This window comes from Molothrus ater, chromosome 2, assembly GCF_012460135.2.
Source record: "Molothrus ater isolate BHLD 08-10-18 breed brown headed cowbird chromosome 2, BPBGC_Mater_1.1, whole genome shotgun sequence".
NCBI classification, from domain to species: domain Eukaryota; kingdom Metazoa; phylum Chordata; class Aves; order Passeriformes; family Icteridae; genus Molothrus; species Molothrus ater.
In genome coordinates, this window is record NC_050479.2 from 16,252,271 (window position 1) to 16,277,880 (window position 25,610).

The 25,610-nt window shown below is 48.3% G+C and overlaps 1 protein-coding gene and 1 non-coding gene across 2 annotated transcripts; both read left to right on the forward strand.

The window, feature by feature from the left end:
• The first annotated feature begins 2,514 nt into the window (after nucleotides 1-2,514).
• Nucleotides 2,515-2,587, forward strand: TRNAV-UAC (transfer RNA valine (anticodon UAC)). Its single transcript has one exon. It is a non-coding gene; the product is annotated as a tRNA-Val (tRNA).
• A 4,783-nt stretch (nucleotides 2,588-7,370) lies between these two features.
• RS1 (retinoschisin 1) lies at nucleotides 7,371-20,874 on the forward strand. The gene is made up of 6 exons (XM_036386112.2): nucleotides 7,371-7,426; nucleotides 15,989-16,014; nucleotides 16,357-16,462; nucleotides 19,138-19,279; nucleotides 19,411-19,606; nucleotides 20,722-20,874. The coding sequence occupies exons 1-6, from the start codon at nucleotides 7,375-7,377 to the stop codon at nucleotides 20,872-20,874; spliced, it is 675 nt and encodes a 224-aa protein (XP_036242005.1). The 5' UTR covers nucleotides 7,371-7,374.
• Nucleotides 20,875-25,610: the final 4,736 nt, after the last annotated feature.

The following is a 25,610-nucleotide window of genomic DNA, read 5'->3' on the forward strand; positions in this document are numbered from 1 at the left end:
CTCCTGAGCAAGTCTTCATGCAGGCATTCCACATACATTATTCAAATTCTGCTTCAGGCTTATATCTCAGAAGCACCCACTACAAAGTGATGTAACCGATATTTCTCAAAAAGGATGAAGATAATCACAGTTGAAGGGAGCGTGCTCCTTTTAAGCTCTGACCATGGTTTCCCTCCTCTTGCCCTAGCAAGCTTAAAGAAGTATTTTTATGTGACCCAGCGAAGTATTTTAAAGTACTAGCCAGGGAAGAATTTCTGACTGAGAAACCTGGATGCCTGGAGACAGAAAGGAAAAAAACCTAATTAAAAAAATGGAGAAATTAATGTCCAGAACAAATTTAAAGTCTGACTCAGTCAGTGAGATGACAGAAATCTGTGCTCACACATTAGAAAAAGTAGGTTAATTTGTGTGAACACAAAAAGAAATGTTCCCCCACTGACAGTTCTGGGTGAGAAGGTGAATAAAAAACATCAAAACTAGCATCCTTGGCAAAAAGCACACCAAATCAGAAATGGGAAAGAAAGGCAGTGGTAGGGCCTCAAAGCTCCTGAAGACCGAGAAACTAGACCAGAACACTATGAAAACATCAGGATACCCTCTGCAAAAAATGGGAACAATTTTTTTCTTTTTAAAGAAAGTTTCCCAAATTATCAGACGAATGCAGATTATTCTGGGAAGCAATGACTAATGACCCAATTTGCACAACTCTACCTCCCTGACGTTAGCTTCAACCTCCACTTAGAGCTTATAGAAATGATAGCCATCTATCTACAGCATCAGGGTTTGACAGATCTTAGTAAAGCAGCATGAGGAAAAAGAAATGGGCATAAGAATTGCCTAACAAAAGCTTGATGTGCATTTTGTTGGTCTGGTGAACCAGAAGCTCCACACACAGTGCAAACCCTACATCCTGATGCCCTCAAGTCTATCAGGCTGTCTCTTTGCCAAAGGGGCAAAGCCTTTAAATCAGGTTCTCCAGGTCAGGAGAGTAGACAGATTTGACTCCCACACTAATGATCAGTATGTAAAAGGATTTAAAAAATATTTTTAATTGTTTTTTAAAGAATGGAATCTACCAACTAATAAATGCAACCACATACAGGGTAAGGGGTCATCAAGTCTATGGAAATAATTGTCTTCATCTCTATTTTCATCTAATGCTCATTAAACTGCTTCTAATGAAACATTTTCTACTTTGCTAGAGTAAATAAATCTGCTGCTTCAGCAAAACATAATTAATTTCAAAAGTCATATCAACAGCCACAAACAATACCTGTTTTGCTTACAAGCACCACACTTCCGAAAACTCCCAAATTTACCTTTTATATTCCAAATAATAATTTCTATTTGTAACTTTTGACCTGTAAACATAGTACAGGTGCCTTAATTTGTGCTCCTACAAGCCACTCCCTTTGAGATGCGAGGCAAGGCGCAGTGTGGTGAGGACCGAGGTAGTGCATGTAGTGCAAAACAGCGGGTAAAACATAACAGAGGGAAGACGGAGATTATTGTGGGGTGTAAGGGGTGACAAGGAGGTCCATGGATGGACGGACGGATGGATGGATAGACAGATGGATGGATACCCAAACACCCCCTCACGGCGGCGTTTCCGGCACAGGCCCCGGGCCCGAGCGGGGCCTGGGGCGGTGGGCGAGCGCGGGGCGCCCCCTGCTGGCGGCGCGGGCCGCGGCGGGAGCCGCCCCCGGGCGGCCACACACGAGGGGAAAACCCTCCGTCCTCTCCGGGGGATTGGAAAGAGCCGGGCGCTCCTGCCTCTCGCTGCCTTTTGTGTTTTAAACAGCCCCATATGCCGAGGAAATCAGCTACACGTCCCTGTCCCGCTGAGAAGAGAGCTGGAGCGCCCCACAGTAGGCAGCGAGGCGCTTCCCATGGCCGGTTTGGAGGGAATCCCCGCAGCCGGGCTCCCCCGGAGCAGCCGTGGTGTTGCTGCAGCTCTCCCGGAGCTCAGGCCGCCCTTCCCGCACTTGGGCCAACCTGACGTAACAATGAAGCCCAACTCGGGGCGAGTAGAGCAGCTGAGCAAATGCCAGGAGCAGCGGGATGCGCAGGAAGGCTGCCAGCCCTTCCCGAAGCGGGGCTAGTGGCACTGGCGTTGGGAGCACATACTGAAGGCAAAGATTTAGCGAACACGTTCGATATGCGTGTGCCGAATACATGCCGGGGAAGGGAGCGCTGTCTGCAGCGTGGCCCGCACGGCCCCGGGTCGTTACCTGCTCCTGAGCGCCGTGTGCGGCCGGGCACAACGGGGCCCGCCGCTGGCCCCAACACTCAGCGGCATTGGAGCCTTACCGGGAGCTGATTCACCCGCGTCACTGCCCCTCTGTATCTATCAGAAGGGCAGAAAACGCATTAGGGTAATTTTTAACCACTACATTTGTTTTGAATCAACCAGCAATTAAAGAGAAAATACCAGACTTGCGTCATCAGCCAGAGAAGGAGGTGTGCTCAGATGTCGTGGATAGGGGCTGTGCTGTGACAGTTAACGTACGTGGCGGTTCCATAGTGTAGTGGTTATCACGTCTGCTTTACACGCAGAAGGTCCTGGGTTCGAGCCCCAGTGGAACCAGCGCCAAAGAATGAGTTATTTTTTTCTTGCCTCATTCTGGCTTTTTCATCATTTCTTTTAACGCGGTGAGTTTCGATTTAGCTTTCGATTTAGCTGTTTCCTCCACAAGATGGGGAACCTCCTAAGCAGTTAAAGAGGGCGCGGACCCTGCGTGCGGCAGAGGCGGAGCAGCTTCCAGGGGAGCAGAGAGACGCCCTAAGGGCAGTCCTGTCACACGGGCTCCCTTCCGCAGGCTGCAGACTCGGCAGGGAACGCCCGCCTGCCAGAGCCTTTCCCTGCCAGCGCGGGAGGGAAATCCCCACACCGGACCGTGGTCCCTCGGAGCAGCACCCGAGGAGACCACAGGGAGCAGAGGCAGTGGGGGGAAGCAGCAGCCTGTGCCTGCTCCCAAGCGGCGAGGGACAAAGGCAGTGGCGAAGTCTGCAGCCCCACGCGTCCCCAAGGCGTTTCACCGCGACTCGCTGGAACCCTGGTCCTTTCATCTCTGTGTTTGGAGACGTGTTTGAGCGCTGGGGAAAGGCCGGCGGTTTTCACAGAACACATCTAGCGAGCACAGTTTAACTCCATCCTTGTTTTCCTCTGTACTGTGCATATCGTTTTTATTAACTGGGAAAGAAAGAGCCATCTCAGCTTGCCTCGGAGCAGTTTAATTTTTAAATTATAACTTGTAGTCTCATTTTGCACGTGCAAGGCTTTAGAAAAGGGTAACCTCTGGGCATAGGTGCTGGCAGAGCATCTGTCTGTGCGTGGGAGTCCTATCAAGCGCTGGGGCTAAGACATCTCTGCAGGAGGAGGAGAAGAGTCCCTGAGCTCCACTGACCTGGAATCAGCTCTTGAGAATCTTTGAAGGATCAGAGTGGGAGGGTGTGATTTACCTATCTTAAAGATTAAAGAGAAAAAAATTGGCTTAACTTACTTTAATCAGAGACTTATTAAGAAACTTACTTAATCATCATCATATGGAGAAAACTATTAACCTTTGTCAGTGCTTGTTCTTACTAACCAAACACTCTAGGGTATGGGCAAGCTGCAGTTAGAGATTGCAGACCAATGCAAGGATAACTGGGCCAGGTTGCAAAAGCTTTTTTGGGTGGGAAGCAGCTGTACATCCCATAGTGAGGCCTGGCAGGCTAAAGTTGTAACATTAACATCGTACTGACGCTAAGGGCCTGTGCATCCCACAACCTGAAAGTGCAGTAGTACTCAGGTCTGGCTTTCCTCTGCCTATTTGCTCAGCAGTGTGTGCACTGCCCACAGGAGGTGAAGCCAAAGCAATGTGGTCCCCCTCTGGGGTAAACTATCTTCCACAGACTGGCTGCTTCCAGGATGCAGGCTCAAAGCTGAGGCAAACACAGCTAGACTTCTCCTGATGTGGAATAGGCAAGCCTTTGGTGTGGGTACATCCCATCTAATGGGGATGGTGATTCTATGGTGCCTACCCTGGCAGGACAGCCACAGCACCTCCAAGTGCATGAGTTACAGGGAATGGGCCTGGTGGTCAACACTGGGTAATTATCTGCCTCATGTTTTCTTACATTTAGGAAAAAGTCTCCTTTTCAGAAGATGACTTAAGCTTATGCTTCAGATTTGTAAAAGGAATGTTTTATTCTGAGAGCCATGTCTTTAGTGTGTGTAGACCACTGCAGCTCCATCCATGTGAAGGGGATCCAGCTCCTGACTCAGGCTCTAAAAGCTCGACAGTCTTGCCCTCTCTGCACATCAGTGTCCTGCTTCTGAGAGATGTCCGTGGCTCACACACACATGTATAAATGTGTGCTTTGTACATTCCCTCACTGTGCTGAAACAAAAGTGTGCCAGTCACACATTTTTTGCCGAGACACTGCTCATTGTGTGCGTTCAGCTTCCAGACTCATGGATCTGTGTGTGCTGCTCCGACTGAGCTGTCTGGCACTCTGCCTTGGGGAGAAACGTGACACGGCTACGTGGAGTTCCACTTCTCTCTCACACATGAGTACTTTTGCTTCCTGATTCCCCTCTGAGGTCACACACACATGCTGTCAGTCAGACTAAAAGCATCTCCATGTGCAGGGTGATCTCCGTGTTTTTTTTCCCAAAATCTGGCAGAGGAAAACACACCAAGATTTCTGAGGGCTATGCAAACATAGCAAAATGTCTCAGGGCCAATGGGACATGGGCTAGAGCTGGAGAAGATGTATGGAAAAAAGAGTGAACCTGCCCAGGCAGTTCTATTTTACATAGCAGTGTGAATGTTACCAAACTGTCTTAATTTGGGCCGTTTGTACTACTCTCAGTTTTGTTCTGTAATCAATGCCTGACTAAGAGCAAATGTAGCCATTTCTGGTGCTGTGTTATGTACTGGTCATTAAACTTCTTCTGCCTTCTGTACCTGAAAATATTTCTGTACTTGCTAGGAATTAACTACATGATTCATTTAGCAATGCTGCTGCAATGACAGCATGGTTTTGCTGTTTATAGTTATTAAAATGAAGGACTATCAACACCATTAGACACCGACTGTCTGAACTTCATACTATTTATATAGAGACTTTAATTTAAATGCTCTTCTAATCTTCATGTGAAACAGTTTGGTTTTTTTGAATGCTATAGACCATTTTTTAAAACAAAAGCTGCCTTTCCTTCTGTCTGGAGGGAGCTTTACAACTGGGCAGCCACCAGTCTTAAGAGTATTACTTTGGACAAAATGTTCTTTGATAAGAGCTGTGCTGTTTCTGAACACGGTCCCTGAGCTGCTGTGTATTTCTTACACAAAATCAAAATGTATTTCAAGGGTGGGGTTGACCATAAACCAAGCTGATTTAAAACTGCAGGTGATAATAGGAAAGAATTTGGTTTGGCTTTTCTTTAAAACATGGTAGGTGATTTCTCTTTGTGTGAGTAGCTCTCCTTCTGTGTGACCTGTCCTTATGATACCATAAGGTGAGAGGCTGAAGCTCAGATCTCGTTTTCCAAGAGTTATGTGGATGAAGGTATTTAGGGATTTTTAAGCTGGGATTTTCAAACCCACGAGATTTAGACACCAACTGCTCATCAATGCAGCGAGGGAATGGATATCTGAGTGTCTTCAGCAGCTCTGAAAAAATCTCTGTCTCTGTGGCAGCCCATTTTAGACTCAACAATATAAAGGATACTGTGTAGAGCCTGAAGTGACTTACTGTACTGCATCAGATGCCCAGAGCCTGCCCTTGTACCCTCAGTGGGTCTCATATTTCTTTAATTCCTGGCTGGACCTTCTGGTGGGTCTCACTGGTGGGCCCCAGGACAGGAACAGCTCCATCCATGTGGATCTCATATTTCTTTAATTCCTGGCTGGACCTTCTGGTGGGTCTCACTGGTAGGCCCCAGGACAGGAACAGCATATGTGCACGAGGCCTCTGGCAAAAAATCAGGAGCAGCCCCACGCCCTTAGAAAAACGACATCCTTCCTGGGGCCTGAGATGATCTGCTTTGCCATACATTGATTCTCCCCCAGTGTTTGGGGTGAGCTGGCCCAGGTCCATGAAGCAGAGTGGCCATTTCTGTGCCTGTGGCCGTGTCTGTGCCACAGGGGTCTGCCTGTGGCAACCCTCCTCTCCATGGAGGAAGGGTAAAGTGGGAAAAGTGTTGGGCTGAGGAGGTTAAACTCCTTGAGGCTGAGCAAAGCAGTGAGATCCTTGGCGGGAGACTCCTCCCATCCATGTCACATACCCTGGTGAGTCTGGGGTATGCTGATGCTGGAGGTGAGACTGCAGTGGGATGCTGTATGACAACAAATGTACAGGGCATTCCAAATTCCAATTCCAAATTCCAGGGTATCCAAAGGCAAGTGAAGTGAATCCTGCCCAGGAGACTCTTTTTGAAAAGCCACCATCTTTTTTTGCTCAGCATTTTTAAATGAATATAAACCAGAAGAGTAGAGACACGACTGGCTTAACTCAACTGCAACCTATGTGATCTAAGCAGTGCCTTAATCTATTCCCAGTGCGTATAATCTGAGATCTCTTGCAACAAAGCAAGCTGCTTCTGAAGCAATTGCTTTCAAAAACCTCCATTAAAAATTCACTGCTAATTTCATATAATCAAAGAGAGATTGGAGGAACAGGTGCAAGATCCACTGGAATCACTAGCAGTCTGTTTTTATCTTGAATCAGTCATTCTAAAATCAAATCTTTGGTGTAGGCTGGTTGAAAGAATACTGTAAGTAGAAATGTTAGCAAAGAGAGGTTTACATTTTTGGTTAGAGATTTTTGCAGCATAGCAAGTAAACAACTGAAAACCACTATTTTTGTTTGATTTACAAATTGCAGTTTTCAGCCCTGTGCAATTAGGTGCCTGGAAGAGCAGTAAGGCCAGGGCAGATTTCTACACGCAACTATTTCTAGGAAAGACATTGCTAGTGTAGAGGTAAATAATTGGGGTGGAAAATAATGAATACATGCTATATACAACAGACAATATATACTATATGTCTTCTCTGAGCATTAGGCATCTGCATCTCTGTAGGGTGTATATGTGGTTTATACATAGGTATATCCTTGTTTATTTGGACATATGTCTGCATGTACAATCAGATTCACACTCAGAGTGTCAGTACCTCAGTACTTGTTGCCTTTTAAAAACCATTACAGATGGCACAGCCTCTAGGATGGAGTTGGACAGTAACAGTTGTGTGGTTGGCTTGATGTGCTTGATAAAGCCATGGGAATGGAGGAGAGTAAGGTGCTTAGGCAACGCTTAAGTTAATCTCATGCCTTCCCATCAAGCCAAGCAGTGCACTAAGGAGCTATTCACAACAGAGGAAGGAAAAGATGCAGTTCAAGATGGGGAGCGTCCTGCTGTCTCTTCTTTTCTGGTACAAAGGTATGCACTTTGCCTCCTGAGAGGCCCTTTCAAATATCCCTCTTTGTGTTCCCTGTTTCAGGCACGCTTTCTTCTGCCAGGAGCTGTGGGGTACAGAGCAAGCCCTTCTCTGCATTCTCATGGAAACATAATAATTCGGGGAAAGGCAAAATGTGGAGGAGATGTGTAATTTATGTATATGAGTGAGCAGCATTCTTACAGCTCTATGAATATTCAGTAGTAAAACTCTGTTTCAAAAAAATAATTGCAGTGTAAAAAATTTGCCATATAATTTGTCAAAATATGAATTTGCAAAGAAAATTGTAGTGCAGCTGAGCCAGTGTGTAAATAATAATGCTGATTTGAAAAATGAGGTACAGTATAACATGAAAGACTGGTCCTTCATTAATCAAAACTCTTGATTAATCAAAAACTGATCATCTTCTCTAGCAGCAAGACATTGCTGATGAAGATTGCCCTTTTTTTAAGGCCTTTCAAGGTATTTTGGCCTGGAAAAGACTTCCAAAAATACTTCTAGAACAAAAAGCAACTCCTAAGTCTAGAAAATAGGAAAGGTATTTATCAATTTTGAGGCTTTCTCATATTCATTTTTCAGAAAAGTAGCAACAAACGTAGGTATGGGGGAGCTAGAAGGAGACAGAAAATTTAGGGTGACATCTTCCATTTTAATTCACGCAGCTGTGGAGAATAAGGAGATAATTTCCTGGTTCATATTTAAATTTGTAGCTTCATCAAAGCCAATGGCAAAGCTACTTTTTGCTTAAATGAGGCTGAGGGCTGCTCTTGGTAAGTGGTGGGCAGTGTCTATCGACATGAATGTGTGAATCAAGTATGATCTGTCAGGGAACAGATTAATCAGACAGCCCAACTTTTCTCATGTGGGTGTTGAATTCCAGTGTTTTGGTATGTCTGGTTTTTTCTCTCTTTCTGTGTTTCTGGTGAATATTTTGCTCTACCAAATTTCATGGGTAGGAAAATAAGTGCTCCTCAACTAGCCATGCCTTCATTTCATCTTGTTATGTTTGGCTGTACCCAGCTCTGCCTAATTAATAGGTCTTTCTTTTAATCTCCCAGCAAATATTTGTACGTTCTCCTCGTACCTTACCTCCTCACTCTCCTTTGTTTCACTTGGGAAGGTTACTGGTGCCTGAGCTTCTAGGAAGAGTGTTTTTACACAGACTCCAGCATTTTTTTTCCCTATGGGTGGCATAACTGCAATTAGTCCTTGGAATAAGTTCATATACCTTACTCTGAATTCCAGACACAGCTTGCTTTTAATAGACACCCACACATCAGGATATTTTTGGAGAGCCTGTGGTGAAAAATAACTTGCAAGATCACTTTCCAGGCATCACTCCTTTGGTATTTAATTTATTTTCTTAATTTGTGGTATTTCTTAATTTACTGGTTTTCCCTGCTTCTCTGTCTTAGTGTCCTCTCGTGGCTAAAAAGAGCAGCCCCTCACACCCTGCCTCTCCCAGCACGGAGGTGCCGCTAGGTCAGCGCTCGGAGCTACGTGCGCTGATGCCATGATAAGCTGCTTAGCTGATTTTCCCTGGCAGAGCAAGTGGCTTAGAGGAGCACCCGCGCCTCGCCTTGGCTTGTGTTCGCTGGGGACACAGCCGAGCAGCAGCAGCAGCAGCAGCAGCAGCAGCAGCAGCAGCAGCATATGGTGGTGCAGCAGGAGGGTCCCGCGGCGGCTGCCAGGCCCTTCCGTGCCGTGAGGGGAGCCCGAGCCCGCCGCGCCCCCGGGGTGCCCCGAGCGATGCGCCCACGCGGCGCTGCTCCATCCATCCATCCATCCATCCATCCATCCATCCATCCATCCATCCATCCATCCATCCATCCATCCCATCCATCCATCCATCCATCCATCCATCCCTCCCTCCATCCATCCATCCATCCATCCATCCATCCATCCATCCATCCATCCATCCATCCACCCATCCACCCACCCATCCATCCATCCATCCATCCATCCATCCATCCATCCATCCATCCCTCCCTCCATCCATCCATCCATCCATCCATCCACCCATCATCCATCCATCCATCCATCCATCCATCCATCCATCCATCCATCCACCCATCATCCATCCATCCATCCATCCATCCATCCATCCATCCATCCATCCATCCATCCATCCACCCATCCCTCCACCCGCGCTCCCTGCCCCTGCAGAACGAGCACACCTCGGCAATTCAGGGGAGGCGATTTCTCTTTTTTCACCTCTGGTTTTTGTATCTTTGAAAAAAAAACAACAAAAACCAAGAACCGTCCCCCCCCACCCCCCCCCCCCAAAAAATTAAAGGCTCAAACATGCTTTTTGGATAATTTGGATGTAAATAATGTTTTTAGTAGAGCTGCCCTTTGGTGTAATCAATGCATCTAATGAAATTACAATGCAGGCAATGTTCTGTGTAGTTCCAAGCAGGAAGGAACACACATGTCAATAAGGTGAGGAAATGCTGAACATTTCTAAGGAACACTTTGGGGAAAAAAAGATAATTAATTGTACATCCCTTAAGAAAAAAGGGAGGAAAGGTAGATTTTTATTAAAAATTAATTTAGCTTTTTTCAAATATTGTCACAACATTAAAAAAAATTAGTGGAAACATTATGGGAAAAGGGAAATTAATACGAATTAAATAGGTGTAATTGTGATTACTTAAATATATTTTTATTGCCTTCAAATAAATACCAGTAAATATTAAATGAACCACAATAAAAATGAATGAAAAGGAAAACCTAATGAAAATCATTCAAATAAAGAAAATGAAACCGAAATTAAAATAATACAAGAGTGAAGAATCCCCACAAAACGAAGGAGGAAAAGAATAGCCTGATTTAAATAGCCTGAGGGAGAAGCTTAACACGAAGAATGAGACCTCCCATTTGCAGGCTGATGTCCTCTTGCCCTGGGTTTGTGGCTCTGGCCGGGCCTGCCGAGATCAAGGCTCGGTGTTGGAGCCCAGCAGGGATCAGGGCTCGGTGTGTGCGGGGTGTTGGAGCCCAGCAGAGATCAGAGCCCGCAGGGGGGTGTGTGCGGGGTGTTGGAGCCCAGCAGGGATCAGGGCTCGGTGTGTGCCGGGTGTTGGAGCCCAGCAGGGATCAGGGCTCGGTGTGTGCGGGGTGTTGGAGCCCAGCAGGGATCAGGGCTCGGTGTGTGCCGGGTGTTGGAGCCCAGCAGGGATCAGGGCTCGGTGTGTGCGGGGTGTTGGAGCCCAGCAGGGATCAGAACTCGCAGGCCGGTGTGTGCGGGGTGTTGGGGCCCTGCTGGCCCTGCTGGGGCCACAATGTCACCTGCAGGAGGAACGGGCTGAGCATTCGGCCCAGGGCGGCTTTAGGTGCTGGAGTCCCTGGGTGGGCCCTGCGCTGTCTGTCCCCAGGCCGGGATGTCTGTCCCCAGGCCAGCCCGCCTGCCGGTGTCTGTGGGGGGACACAGACGAGCGGGTGTCCCGGCGGTCCCTGCCTGCTGGCACAGCTCCTGCGGGCCATTTAAAGCCCGTTAGAGATAAAGGCGCTGTTTGCACAACACCGGGTCCCGTGGGGCCTGCCAGCGTGGCCATGGAAAAAGCCCCGGGGGAAAATCAACAAAAGCAGTCACAAAGCGAGTGGGCAGGGGGGCTCTGCTTGCCATGGGGACCTGGGGACCGGCCACAGATGCAGCAGGGCCACCACTGCCCCGGCACAGGGGCAAGGAGTGATGGGGAGAACACCGCGAATGTGGCAGCTTCCCCAAATGCTCCTTCTTACGGAGGCTGGTGCAACCTGATGTGAGTCACCTCAGCCGCCTAGCACGATTTTCAGGGCTGGCATGTAAAAATAGCCTCAGTTAATAATACAGCAAGGTACAAACGAGCACCCGATGGGCGCAGAGGCGCTGCAATGCTTTTTCCAGTGTTTCGACCCTCTCTATTGCTTACAGGCTGTTACCTAACTCTGCTCCTGATGCTGTCTAATGCGGTGCTCAGGGAAAAGAGGGCCTTTCAGAAAGCATGATAAAACCAGTGCCACCCATTCCAGCCATGCCTTTCATTTTTGTGACTTTTTGGGGCTATTCTGGGGCTCCAGCCTTATTTTTCTGGGGCGTTCAAGATATTTTCCTTTCCTCTAGCCCACAACCCAGAGGTGCAGAAGGGGAGCAGGTGACTATCTGTGCAAAAGGAGCCATTGTGCCCAGAAAGCACTGCTGCATCATGGGGACATTGCTCTCCATTGGGAGGAGAAAGTAATTTTACCCCTCTAAGCACTGTTAAACTGAGGTGTTGCTTACAGAGATGAGACAAAAAATCAACTATTTTCCAGCTGAAGCTTCTAGGACACCTATATAATAAAGTGAATAAATAAAGAGATTTAACATTTTCCACATACTTTTCCTGCAATGATCAAGTTTATGTGAACTTATTCCTGTAAATTGAATGACTGACATTTATTCTGTGTTACATTTTATTTCTTTCTTTTCGTATTTATAATGTGCTTTCTCAGGCTTGTATACCTGCCATTAATTCCTACACTAAAAGATTACTTGCTTCTCTGACTTTATGGTCAGGATAGTGAATGTGATTCCTCAGAGTTACTGTATTGAACACAGCCTTTGGCAGTGCTACTTCTGCCCACACTTATCCTTCTCCTTTCTTTCTCTTGTTTAACCACATTCCTAATGATTACAATTTTTCTGAGAAACACAGTTACCTGTTCCTGTCATTGAAATGCCAGCAGCTCAGTTTCCTTGCTATTGATTGCCCCTTTTCCCAAGTAGCCCTAAGCTGTGGCTGCTGCTTTATCTGACTTCCACCTCAGGAAACTCCATCCTGGCACCCCAGGGCTACCTCTGCCAGTTCTTTCCCTCTCTGCCCCAAACCTGGACCAGTTCCTGGAGTATCATTCCCCTTCATCCTGCTCAGCAGCAGGTGCCAAGTGGAGATATCTCAGGACATGGGCTCCAGCCCAGCCTCACCGGCACAGGTTCCCCGGCACAAAATCATGCCCTGGATCTTGTCCCAAGCCCTGGTCCCTAAATCCTGTGTGCTGTGGGAACCATTTGTGCATGGCAGTGCTCTGGACACACTGCACTGCAGGGTGGGATGAAGGGATGGGAAAGCCACATGCCTTATCTCTCTGTCTCACACAAACACAGATAATAATTTATTTCACTGAACTGATGGTTTGCTGAAGGTTCTGGGGGGCAGTAAATAGAGCTCTTTCATTTTTAATGTTTTGGGGTTTTTGTCAGTCCTGTGCTTTTAAAACAACAGCCCCTGGCAGCTGTGCAGGCCTTATGACTCTCCCTTGAATTGCAGCAATTGGTTCTGTCTGACCTACAATTACCAATTATCTTTGTAACCTTCCTTGAAGGCAAACATGCTTGCTATAAAAGCACACTGCCCATTACATTTTTAGACTATTGGCAGCTAGCTTTCCTCTTCATTTCCTTTGTAGGACAGGGCCTTTCACAGCTGTAAACACACCAATATATCAATTACTATGTTTTGTGGCCAACTGCAGGCAAGGGCATCTTTCATTTGCCCTCCTCTCCCAAGGCCAGGGGTTCTCAGGCTGCACTGCCCAGGCAGGGCATTTGGCCATCCACTGCTATGCTTACCCCACACCAAGCCTGCTACTCCCCTGTACTGTGGTTGGATGGCTCAGCCCCTTTGGGAGTGAGCCCTTAGCAGTTCACCTCTCCTAGCTGAAAAAGGGGAAGCTGAACTCTTTGAGGGGTTTAAATCAGCAAGTTATGCAGTGAGGAGTGGAGGAGGCTGGGACAGCCAGACGGGCAGCATGCCAGCACCTGTGCCTTGGCACTGCCTTTGCACTGCTGTGTGTTGTGGGATCAACCCAATAAAACATTGGAAAAAGTTTTTCATTGCACTGAAAAAAAGGGCTTTTGTGCTTGAAATTCACACCCTGGCTTGATTTGCTGTGGTGTCCCCTAGCAGATGAAGCTAAAAGCCCTCAAAGCCACTCTTGTAGCTCAGGAGCAGGCTCCACTGGCTGAGTGCAGCCACCCACAAAATTCCGGGTCACCTGGGGAGGAGGATTTACTCTGGGTGCTTCAATTGATGCTAACATACACCCACCCACCTGAAATCTTTTCCATTTGTGCCCGTTGCATGTGTCAATAGCATATTCAGTTTTGATCTTGGCTCTCAAAGGGAGGGACTCAGGAGGCCATTGAAGGGCTCAGCATGGTCACACAGCAATATCCTACACCATCCTGGTAACTCACATCCCCTTTCCCTACCCCAGGCATGCAGTGCTTAAGAACAGGCCTCACCACACCAGTCATGGGACACAACTTCTTAGGTTAATGGCTGGACTCCACGATCCAGAAAAAGCCTTTTCCAACCCCTTTTCCAGGCTGAAGTACATTAAAGCACCATAAGAAAAACCAAAAAAAACCCACAAAAGTTTTCTCCTCAAAAATCAGTCTTCTAAAGATGAAAATCAAGTGGTTAAGCAGATGAGAGGAGCCGAGCCTGTAGCCCTGTGAGCCAGGGATTGCTGGGCAATGGGAGCACACAGCAGGCTGTGATGGCTGGGCAGCCTTCCCAGATGTCAGGGTGAGGAAGCCCTTGCAGCTGGTGCTCCTGGAGCAGGGCACCTGTCCTGCTTGGAAAGGACACCCCTGTGGGCCAGGGGGGTAGGAGAGACACCTGCCAGCCTGGATCTCATGCCCCAGGTACCAATGGCTCTCCTGCACTGGCATCAAACAGCACAGGGCAGGCAGGAGAGGCAGGCACTGCATTACTTTATTGGCAAATATGGTCCAGTTTTGGTAAGTGATAAAATCCTGGTTTCTCTTGCATTGACAGACAGCATTAACCTCAATCACCTTCACACAGGTTTAAGTCAAACCTCTTTGCCCCATGTGGCACAGCACAGGGGTGGCTCTGGGTCTGCCCCTCTGCCTTGGTTTTCTGATTGCCCAGTGGAGTCCCAGGGCTTGGCTTGGTAACATTTGTGCTGGGACAGGTGTAGTGCAGTGCAGTGCTGTGGGGCCCCCAGTCTACTCTTTCCAAGATGTCTGGAGATGTACAAGCATGTTTTCCTCCTGAGCATGCTGGGCTCTGGGTGATCCCTGCCTCCTTCTTGGGCCTGACTAGAAGCCACAACTTTTTCTTGTAGACTGGTATTTACTTCTTCTGCCAGGGCCAGTGCTGCTGTGGGTTAATGTGGTAAGTTCGTGGTGCCAGAAATGCTATTCTGGGACACTGAAGCACAGGAGACCATCCCTGTGTTAGAGAAAGGAACTTTTTATCATTTTGCTTTTGAAGGTCTTTCTTTTAGACTCTTGATACATTTAGACTCATTTTCACACCCAAGGAGCAGTTGCATTTCAGTAATAAACCGGGCTTTGTATATAGTTTATATTTCAGCTGATTATAATTGCTCTGTGTTTGTGAGTCTTTTGAGATGAAACTTGCTATAGTAATGTAGGATGTAAATTCCCAGCATTAGCTGCAGCTTCCTAGGCTCAGCAAAGTGATAGTGTATGAATGAATAAATCATAACTAGATTTCAGTGAATAATTCAGAGTCTAATCATTTGGTGAAAAAAAGTCGTCTTTTTGTATTCACAGTGCTTCTGGAGATGGCAGGTTTCTCATGGCTCCTATATGCAAGCTTTTACCTGCTCAATCACTTTTTCCTTACTGGTTGTAGGTTCCCTACATCTCTGAAAAGCTGATGTTTGACATCTGATTTGTGTTGATGAGTTATCAGCAGTCATGGGATTATTTTTTAAAATTATTTTATTTTCATAGCTGTTTGGGAAATATTCTACCAGTCTAAAAGCTGTTAACATACTCTGCTTTGGACTTCACTGTGAAGCAAGAAGAGCCTTTTCAGTAAGGAAAAAGCCTCATAAAAAAAGCCATTGCTCAGTAAGAGGCAGGAGATAAAACAGGTCAGATGTTACAAAAATAGCAGTCTCTTCCTCCACAGCCACAATTACTGGTTTTCCCTAAGAAAGGAAAAAAGGTAGTCTTGTCTGTAAGACAGATTAGGAAGGCCTATTTAGACTTGTTTTCTCCATCACATCCAGAGGGAGTGATCTCAGACCAGCGCTTTGTGAGATACCCTATCTCCTCCAAAGACATTTGGGATCTGCAGTGGCACCAAGCTAGGATTTGACCCTTGAAGCCCATCAGCTTAAACATTTAAAGGGGAAAATGTGACAGGGAAAGTGTGGAGCAGAAAGACAGAAAAATGGATATGAGCAAAATTAGCTGTAAAGCAGAGGGGTCCAGCATATGTTTGCCTCAGGGTGATTCAGGCGTATCTGATCAAATAGAGGAGATGCCAAAGGCATCTGGAGGAAAACCCTATGGAGGAGTAGCACAGACATGAGCACATGCAGTGCCCTGCTCCTGCCCATGTTCTCTTGCCTTCTCCTGGCAATCGGCTTGGGAAAATGTGGTAGATTCATCATTCCTTCTCTATTTATTTGTCTGTATCTCAGGAGTAAATGTTGATTGTACTTCCTGATGTTTGCTTACAGCATCTTTGTTTCTGATCTCTCTTCTCTTTCTTCTTCCCTCCACGCCCACTCCCCAGCTGTGATGGCCCTCTCCCCAGGAGAGGTAAGTCTCTGTGGATAGTTCAAATAGTTGGCAAGTTCAGATAGTTCAGATAGTTGGCAAATGCTGAGGGTCTGACACTGCCCAGCTCTGGTGCCTTGGGGCAGAAGGAGGGTTGGCACCTGGGCCTTCAAGCTCAGGCATATGCTCTGACCTCTGAAGCCGAGGGGATCCAAGTTGTTCTGTGCTTCAGGTTGAGCTGGCAAGAGGAAAGGGTCTCAGACAAGGTGCAGCAGTCCAGAGAGGCACAAGCATTTGTCTAAGGTTCAGAATTCAGATTTGGCCTTGTTACACTATTGTTGATGACTATGTAGATTTATTACTCATTTTTTACCTTTCCTTTAGGATGAGAGACTGGAGCTGTGGCACAGCAAGGCTTGCAAATGTGACTGCCAAGGAGGCCCCAACTCAGTGTGGTCCAGCGGGACTAATGGCTTGGAGTGCATGCCAGGTAACAGAGGGACCCTGCAGCTGTGCTTGGTGCCTTCAGCAGCTTCCCCTTGGCACCTGGCATTGCAGAGCTGGGACCTTCCAAATCCAGCTGCCAGTGGGGCTGGGGGAGCTGAGGCACTGTGAGGTGAGGGGATGACCCTGCACCATCAGGCAGAGGCAGCCCCATGCCTGGGCCTTGGGAGGTCACCTAGGCTGGCCCGTGCTGACCAGGGACAGTGGGCATTTGTCTTTCTCCCTCTGGAACCCTTGGTGCTGGTGCTTCCAGAAGCTGTCTGGGCCAGCTACTGCCATGTGTAGGATTTGCTGTAGGAAACCTTTTGTACATGTAGGCTCATTCTCCCTTGCTGCAGTTTAGCCTGTAAAATCTTCTAGACTCTCTAGGGATCAAGAAAAACTTTATTCCTTCTTTGCAGCATATTTTAAAAGGGAAGGAAGGGAAGGGAAGGGAAGGGAAGGGAAGGGAAGGGAAGGGAAGGGAAGGGAAGGGAAGGGAAGGGAAGGGAAGGGAAGGGAAGGGAAGGGAAGGGAAGGGAAGGGAAGGGAAGGGAAGGGAAGGGAAGGGAAGGGAAGGGAAGGGAAGGGAAGGGAAGGGAAGGGAAGGGAAGGGAAGGGAAGGGAAGGGAAGGGAAGGGAAGGGAAGGGAAGGTGGCAGGTTTGGTTGATCTGTTCATGGCCAAGGAACATATGGGCAAGGAGCTGAGCTGGGTTTCATGGCCAGGCCAGGTGTGAGGGGGTGTTTCTCACATTAGCATTATGTAGCTGAGTAATGAAGGCATTTCCCTGGTTTTCCTGAATGAGGAACATTTCCACTGTAACTTCCAGCTGTCACTGTCCCCAGAGAGGGGCTCTGCATTCCCCTTGCCCAGCCCAGCCCAGCCCAGCCAGCGTGGTGTGGCCTGGCATTCCCTGCTGCCCAGAGCAGCCATTCAGAGCTGCCTCTGGCACGACCAAAGGGAGCAGCCAGCCTTGCAAACGCTGCATGACTTTTCTCTGGCTTGGCAGTAACAGTGTTCAGTGGTTCAGCTGCTTTGGCTGGGCAGGCACCAGGCATCTGTTTTGGCAGGTCCCTGTGCATGGCACAAACAGACTCAGCAGAAGGTGACCTGCTAATTGCATTACAGTTGTGTGGTCTGTGGATTAGTGTTGCTAAAAGTAAAGTTGGGTGGTATTTGAGATAAGCTTGACGAATAGTAAACACACAGGCCACCCTCTTGCACAAGGGGAGCAAGGCTTTTAACATGGTGGAAAAGCATGATGTTTCCATGCCTGGAGGAAGGTGGCACAGTGGCTATATGTTTTCATGGGGAAAACATGTTAATGAGGTTCCAACTGAGCAAGATATGTTAATGAGCTATTGAGGCATGCAATATTGACCTAGTAGAGCTTGCTAATGAGACATCGACCGCATGGCTGCAGTGCTGGGGAGTTGCACTGGGGAGGCCACAGTCATGCTGGGCTCTGGGCACCCACTGATGCTCCCCACATGTTGATTGCTTTTGGCACAAGGCACCACGGTGGTTGTTCAGGTATGGATAAGGCAAGGAAACCTCTCACCCACAAGTGAACTGCACAGAGCTTTGCTTGCTCCTTTTTTGCTGAGACCTGTGTAACAGAGTATGCTAAACTGGATAAGGAAAGGGACAGAATTACTTCAGGGGACTCCAGAGGCTCCACAGGCTGCAAAATCAGAAAATGCTGCCCATGATACAGATGTTTGCCTAGGCAGTCCCTATGTGACACTTGAGTGCCTTCATTCTGTGTATCTTGATACACAATGATAACCTGATCACATAAAAAAAAAGATCATAACAAAAAACCCCACAGCTAGGTCCAGGTAGCATGCAGGTACTCAGCCTCACTAAAGTCTTGCCTTCCAGAGCACTGTGTGGTGACCCACCACAGAAAGTTTTAATGAGGAGTGAGTATTTCTTTCTCCAGTAGTTTTGCAGCCAGTTTAGTCATGCTGAATTTCTCACTATTGCAGAAGACAGTTGTGGGGGCAGGATTGTTACCCTGAAGATCTGCAGTCAAACACTGAAATGGAAATCTCTGAGCCAGGGATGATCCCTCAGCAGGGCTGAGCATGACACCTCGCTGGCACCAAAACACCTGCAAGTTTTCCACAAGGCAAGGCCACCTCCAGATGCAAAGAAATGCAGATCTGAGGGTACTTGTGGAGGGATGACCAGAGCTGGCTCAGCAATTTTGCCATGCAAGTAGAGCTGTAAATCAAGACAGTCATTGGAGGGGCAGAAGGAGGTAAAGGCCAGCAAGGAAAGAAGTGCCCAGCATTACTCAAGGCAAAAAGCTGACAGCCTGGAGGCTGGATCCAGGTTGATGCAACCAGTCAGGCTCTTCTTCCACATGCCTACAAGGGGGAGATTCAGACTTGCAACATCTGAATAAAGCCTTTCCCCCAAAATGTTGCAGTCAGAACAAGTCTAGTAAGTTTGAGAGAGAAAGAAGAACTAGAAATTAACACAAGTGAAGGTTAGAAATTAAGATCTTGTGGCCCCAGGGCAAGTTGTGGTCTAGGATAAGAGCATTCCCAGCATTCTAATGAGGGAGAAGAGAAAGCAATGAAGCCCCAGGAGGTGTTCACAATATGTGTGCAAACACACCCAGAAAACAGAGCCACTTCTGTCCCTTAAGTGTTTTTCCCTTGTTCTGCAGAGTGTCCCTACCACAAGCCGCTGGGCTTTGAGTCTGGTGCTGTCACCCCAGACCAGATCAGCTGCTCCAACCCTGAGCAGTACACGGGCTGGTACTCCTCCTGGACAGCCAACAAGGCTCGCCTCAACGGCCAAGGCTTCGGGTGAGTTCAGAAATGCCCCTGTGAGGGTTCCTGGGGCTGTGGGGGCTGGGGAGCCCTGGCTGTGTGGGGACAGGAGGCTCTGCCTGGGAGGGCACGGTGGAGACAGAGCGGGGCTGGTGGTGTCCCCCCAGGTGTGCGTGGCTCTCCAAGTACCAGGACACTGCACAGTGGCTGCAGATCGACCTGAAGGAGGTGAAGGTGATTTCGGGGATCCTGACCCAAGGGCGCTGTGACGCTGACGAGTGGATGACCAAGTACAGCGTGCAGTACCGCACCGACGAGAACCTCAACTGGGTCTACTACAAGGACCAGACCGGGAACAACCGGGTCAGTGACCTTGGCTCTTTGGCCACTGGTAGAAGGGTGGCATGCTTGGTGACAACAGGTCTCAGAGGAAGGTGCATCAAAAGGGGATCCTGTGGGAGCAGCAGGGTGGGTCTCGGTGCTCACTCTGCATCAGGGGGCAGCATAGAGAGGGGCCATTCCCCCTGAGGTGAGAGTGTGTCATGCTGACCAGTGCAGAAGGACAAAATACATTATTTGTGTTTTCTAACGATCATACTGGAGTCCAGATTAAGTTCAGAGGCATTAACTGGCATTGCAGAGGAGGCAGCAACTCCATGATAAAACCCCATTCTCAGCTGTGGCCACACAGCCCCAGCCATGCTTCGGTACTGCATGGGGATTTCTTTTATTGCTATGTCCAGGAAATATGTGTCATCCTGGTGCAGAAAAACCCCTCAGGCAAAATCTGCAACTACTTAAATCACAACCCACCAAACCATTCTCATGCTGCACTTCTAACTGGTTGACTTGAAACAAAAAATTGCACTGGGGAGATATTATAAAGTTGCCTCTGATGCTTGTGCAGTCCAGCTGGGCTGGTGGATGCCACAGCTGCTGCCTCCCGGGTATCCTCAGTGCCCATCTATGGGAATGGTCCTGTCCTAGCATAGGAGGCTCTGCTGGCTTTGCTGAAGTTCCTGCAGCCCTGAGGAGATGCTGAGATTTCCCAAAAAGACAGGTCATGGCAGCAGATGTGGCATCCAGGCTAAGGAATGGGGAAAGGGCCCTCACATATATTTTTTGTCTATAATGGCTTGTGTAGGAGCCTGGCTCATGAACTTCAAAGAGCCAAAGTCAATCATTCTCACTCCAAACAAGCAGTGCCATGGTACAGGAAGACAAATGAGAAAGAATGGGATGAGAACGGAGTGAGATTTTCTGGCCTAACTGTAAAAAGTGCAGGGCTGATGGGGGAAAATGGCCTACTAAGAAAACTGAATCAGTGTGACAAAAATTGTCTACATCTGGCTATTTTTAAATTCTTTCATTTTGAGGGTGGAGGGGAAGGAGCCTCCTCCTCCTCTGCTCTGCACAGGTGCCCCAAAGTCATGGGACAGGATTTCCAGCCCCCTAACCACCCACCCCTCCCTTGACAGGTTTTCTATGGCAACTCGGACCGCTCGTCCTCGGTGCAGAACCTGCTGCGGCCGCCCATCGTGGCACGCTACATCCGCCTGATCCCGCTGGGCTGGCACGTGCGCATCGCCATCCGCATGGAGCTCCTCGAGTGCCTGGGCAAGTGCGGCTGAGCGCCGGCCGGGGGCTCCGGGGGGCTCTGCCCGCCCTGCCCTGCCCTGCCCTGCCCACTCCTGTGTGTGTAAGCACCCAGCCTGCAAGGGAAGGGCAGTCTTGAATAAAATGTTACTTCACACCATGCTGATGATACAGCTGATGGGGGCTGTGGGACACGCACTGGGGAAGGGAAGGTTCGGGCCATGGCTTGGATCCTGTGAGATCCTGTGAGATCCTGTGAGATCCTGTGAGATGTGGTGCTTCTGGCCCTGGGTGTTAGGCTGGCTGGGGAAATGATCATCACCATGTGCTGTGAACACTGGAATGCATGCTGATGAGGCCCACAGGCTTGGATTCTCTTTGGGATGTATGTTGTATGCCAGGACAGACATCTCACCCTCATCTCTGAGATGGTGCTGGGGCCTCATCTGGCCTATCCCTGGTGTGAGGGCCCCCACTGAATATCACACTCTCAAATCACCTCATGTTTGCCTGTATCAGGAACCCTCTGGCCTGAGGGGCTGTGCCTGGTTTTGGGACAGACATCAGTGCCTTGAGGACCAGGTGGACAAACCCTCTCTGTGTTCTCTCTGGTTTTGCACTGGCACATCTTGGGGACCCCAGCACTTTGCTCCCTGTGGATGTTTGGGCACAGATACAGGGACTCACTCTTCTTAACTGTTTGATCTCCACAGCCCAATCTCCAGTGGGTATTTAGCACTCAGGGAATTTGGGGCATGTGGATGATGAACCCACCTCCTGAGGTGACAGCCCAATCACTAAGGTTTCATGTCCCTGCCTCAGCCCAACACAGCCTAGGTGGGACCTGCAGCCCCCACAGCTCCCATGAGGGAGGGTTGCGGGGAGCTCTGGAGTGACAGCTTTGGTTTGCCCTCCCACACACCTGCAGCTCAAGCCTGGCAGGCCTTTTCCCTATTTCCTACAATCTGTGCATCCATCCCAAAGACCCACAGCAGAACCTGAACTGTCTCAGGGAAGAGAGGAGAGGCATGAAGACAGTGGCACTGAGCAGCCTGTCTGCCTCTCCTGCCCTCTCCTTATCCCTATGGACAGAGAGGTGAATGCTCAGTGTGCAGGGCAGGAGTACAGATATGACTAAAAACAAATGAGATGTGACCAAAAACATGAGAAAAACTTTTGGATGGCTATGCAATTAATCACATTCTTTTGTGAGAGCAGATATTTCTGCCTTGTTTTATTCCTGTATGTAGAGACAAATAATAGGTGTCAGGGAAATAAGCTCTTCTGGCAAGTCTGAAAGCTGCTCCACTAACCAACAGTATGAAGTCTACAGAGATGTAAAAAAGACCAATTCCCATCTGCTGAGATGATTGCTATACACCAGCACTCCCTTGCTTCCCTCCCACCTCTTTATCCATGGGTGGGATTTTTGCCTATCCACAAATTGGTCTAGGGACACATTTTCTCAGTAAGAAATCACTGTGTGGTTCCCTTAATGCTGAACAGTCAAGGCATGCTCTGCTGAGAGGATCCACTGAGCTTGTGGCACTTCCTCAGCAGCCAAGCTGTGGGACCAGCATGGTGTAGCAGCCTCCCTGGAGGCACTGCACATCCAGCACCAGGGGACAAGGGCTCCCAGCAGCCATCACAGCTCTTGTCTAGCTAACATCAACACTGAAAGCATTTCCAGGCCTGGGATGCAGTTGCCAACATGTAACACACAGCTCTCCCTGCCCTAAAAGCAGCACAGGCAGCTCCATGTCCTGATGGATGGTAATGGGGGAAGGAGCCTTGGTGCTGATGTTTTCCTGCATGACTGAGGAGTGGAGGGGAGGCTGAGAGGATGAACTGGGCACAAGCTGGTGAGTATTTGTATCACCCCAAAGCTTGACTGCAGCTAGTTAAAGCCTTGTCTGTGACTGGCCTCTGACAAGCTCCTGTGCACAGTCCAGAGTTTTTAGCTTGTCTGGTTTTGGAAATGCACCCAATGGCAAAGGCCAGAAGCTCCTGTGAGATTTGGAAGAGCTGGAAGGCTTAATGCACAGCCTGAATGGATGGACCACATACCATTATACACCAAGGCACCACTCTAAATTATGTATCTTCACATGACTGATCCTATAGAAAGGATATAATAAAACCTTGGAGGAAAAAATATTTTCTAGGTAGAAAGGACCTGTGCTATCACTCTTCCAGCCTCCCATCTTCAAAGAAATCACTAGACCTTTTTCTAGATTGAAATGTATGGCAATATGTAAGATGGAACACAGCACATTTCACAGCTCATTTGCCTCTTGCCTTGCCCTGTCCTTTGTCTGCAGTTCACCTCTCCACTTGCATGGGGAAGGGACTTCTGACTTGCAACTAAATGGCTCCTGCTATAGCAGGAGTTTCTGTTCTGATCCTTGCCATGCAGCTCACTTGCTAATTGACCTCTAGAAATTCACTTAACCTCTGCCTCTTATATATAGAGTGCTGAGAGGCTTAATTAATTAAGTGGTCCTAAAATGCTTTTAGAATTGCATTTGACTTCTGCATAAATTGAGCATGTTGGAGTAACAGTGAGACTGAGACCATCATGAAAGTGAGACAGTGCCAGCTGAAGTATAATTACATAAATACAAAAGCTTTTCCTCATAATCATAGAATCACAGAATGGTTTGGGTTGGAAAGAACCTTAAATATCATTTAGCTCCTATCTCCCTGCCATGGGCAGGGGCATCTTCCACTAAACCAGGTTGCTCAGAGCCCCATCCATCCTGATCTTGAACACCTCCAGGGATGGGGAGTCCACAGCTTCTCTGGACACTTTGTCCCAGTGCCTCACCACCCTCACAGTGAAGAATTTCTTCCTAATATCTAATCTAAAGCTGCCCTCCTTTAGCTTAGAGCCAATACCCCTTGTCCTATAACTACATGTGCTTATGAAAGTCCCTCTCCAGCTCCATTACAGCCTCCTGTAGTTACTGGAAGGTCTCACCAGGGCCTTCTCTTCCAGGCCCAAATCTCTCAGCCTGTTTTCATAGGAGAGCTGTTCCAGCCCTGTGAACATACTAGTGACCCTCCTCTGGACATGGACATAGGTTCCCTTCTTTCTTGCATTGGGGGCCCCACACCTGGGCACAGCACTCCAGGTGGAGTCTCACTAGAGCAGAGCAGAGCAGAGGGAGAGAATCCCCTCCCTCACCCTGCTGCCCACACTGCTTTCCATACAGCCCGGGATACAATCGGCCTTCTGGGCTGGGGTCACACTTTGTTGTCTCATGCTGAACTTTTTATCCACCAGCAGCCCCAAGTCCTTCTCTCAGGGGTGCTCTTGATCTGTTCCTCCTCCAATCTGTATTTCTTGTGACTTTCTTGACCCACATGCAGGATCTTGCACTTGGCTTTGTTGACCTTCATGGGGTTTGCACAGGCCCAGCTCCCAGGCCTGCTCAGCCCCCTCTGGATGGGTTTCCTTCCCTCCAGCATGTCAACCACACAACAGGGGCTGGTGAGAGCTCCACAGTCAATCCCACTGACAAAGATGTTAAACAATCCTGCAGAGATAGGGAGACCCATGTGTGGCTTTGAAGCTGCATAAAACACAAGGGGTTTGAAATAGGAAGTAGGACCAAGAATGGCTTTCAGGTTTATGGCCTGGATTTTTAGGATGGGATGTGTAGAGAGAACTGAGGGAACAAATGGTGCTGAGAAGTTTGTACCCAGTCTAAGTTACCTGATCAGAGACTGCCTCAGGCCTCCAGACCAGCCATTTGTAAGTCAATAGCCCCTTGATCATAATGGAATGCAGGAATTATCCCTTCACTTCCATCCAGAGAAAAATGTCCACTGTGCCCTCCATCCCATGGGGGTTTAATACTGACTACACTGGGGACACCACATCAAGGTGCTCAAACTCTTCAAGGAGATGGCCACTCCAGTTTCTGGGGCTCTTCAGGGAGTACAGAAAAGGGGTAATAAACTAGATTGTTGGAAGAGTAAGAGCCAAGTAAGAGTTAAGCTAAGTCCCCAGAGCACTGGGCACCTCAAGGAAATGCATTTCAACCCCATTTCTAGATGGAAATACTAAAATGCTGGACTGCTTTTCCTGGTGTAAGTTGAAGCCATTAGCTCAGGCTGGAAGTTTCCCTCTTGGGGAGGTGATGGGCATAGTTCAGTGCAGGCACTGGCAGCAGCCTGGTCCTACCAAGGCTGTGGTTGCTGCAGGCAGCTGTTTAGAGGGATCTAACATACTGCAAGTCCTGGCTTTCAGCAAGTCTTGCTGGAGCTCAGAGGGAAAGAAGGGAGGCCCAGGAAAAGTGGTCCCTACTCAGTTTGTTTCCAATTACCCCAAAGAATGAGAGACTAGCAGGGATATATTTAAAGTTTTTTTAAATCTGCACAGGGTAACAAAAAAATCTCATAGCCAGAATACATTAAAGAGGGAAAAAAACCTCATAGCCAGGATACATTAAATAGGAAGTCATCAAAAACTCGTATTGCTGACACTTCAACACCCTAACATTTGCCTTGAAGTGTCTCAGTTTACATATGACAATGATGAAATGTCATCATGGCACTTCTCCTGTGGCAAACACTGTGGGCTGGAAACTTTCAGGGCCTTTTAATTTCTGGTGGTGCCTGCTCAGGGGCTCGGTAGGTTAGTACTGTTCCAAAAAGAGAGCAGCATTCTTGCCCTGAAAGGAAGACTCCATCCTGCAATGAGAGTAGAGGAATGGTGGGCAACAAGGTGCTTCAGAGATGTTGCCCTGTGTAGGAAACATCCCAT

Excerpts from the sequence above, each read along its gene's own strand:
- RS1 (XM_036386112.2), top strand. The coding sequence starts at position 7,375 with ATGCAGTTCAAGATGGGGAGCGTCCTGCTGTCTCTTCTTTTCTGGTAC. Across the intron at positions 16,463-19,137 it reads TGGCTTGGAGTGCATGCCAG|AGTGTCCCTACCACAAGCCG; the intron begins GTAACAGAGGGA and ends CTTGTTCTGCAG. Across the intron at positions 19,280-19,410 it reads CTCAACGGCCAAGGCTTCGG|GTGTGCGTGGCTCTCCAAGT; the intron begins GTGAGTTCAGAA and ends GTGTCCCCCCAG.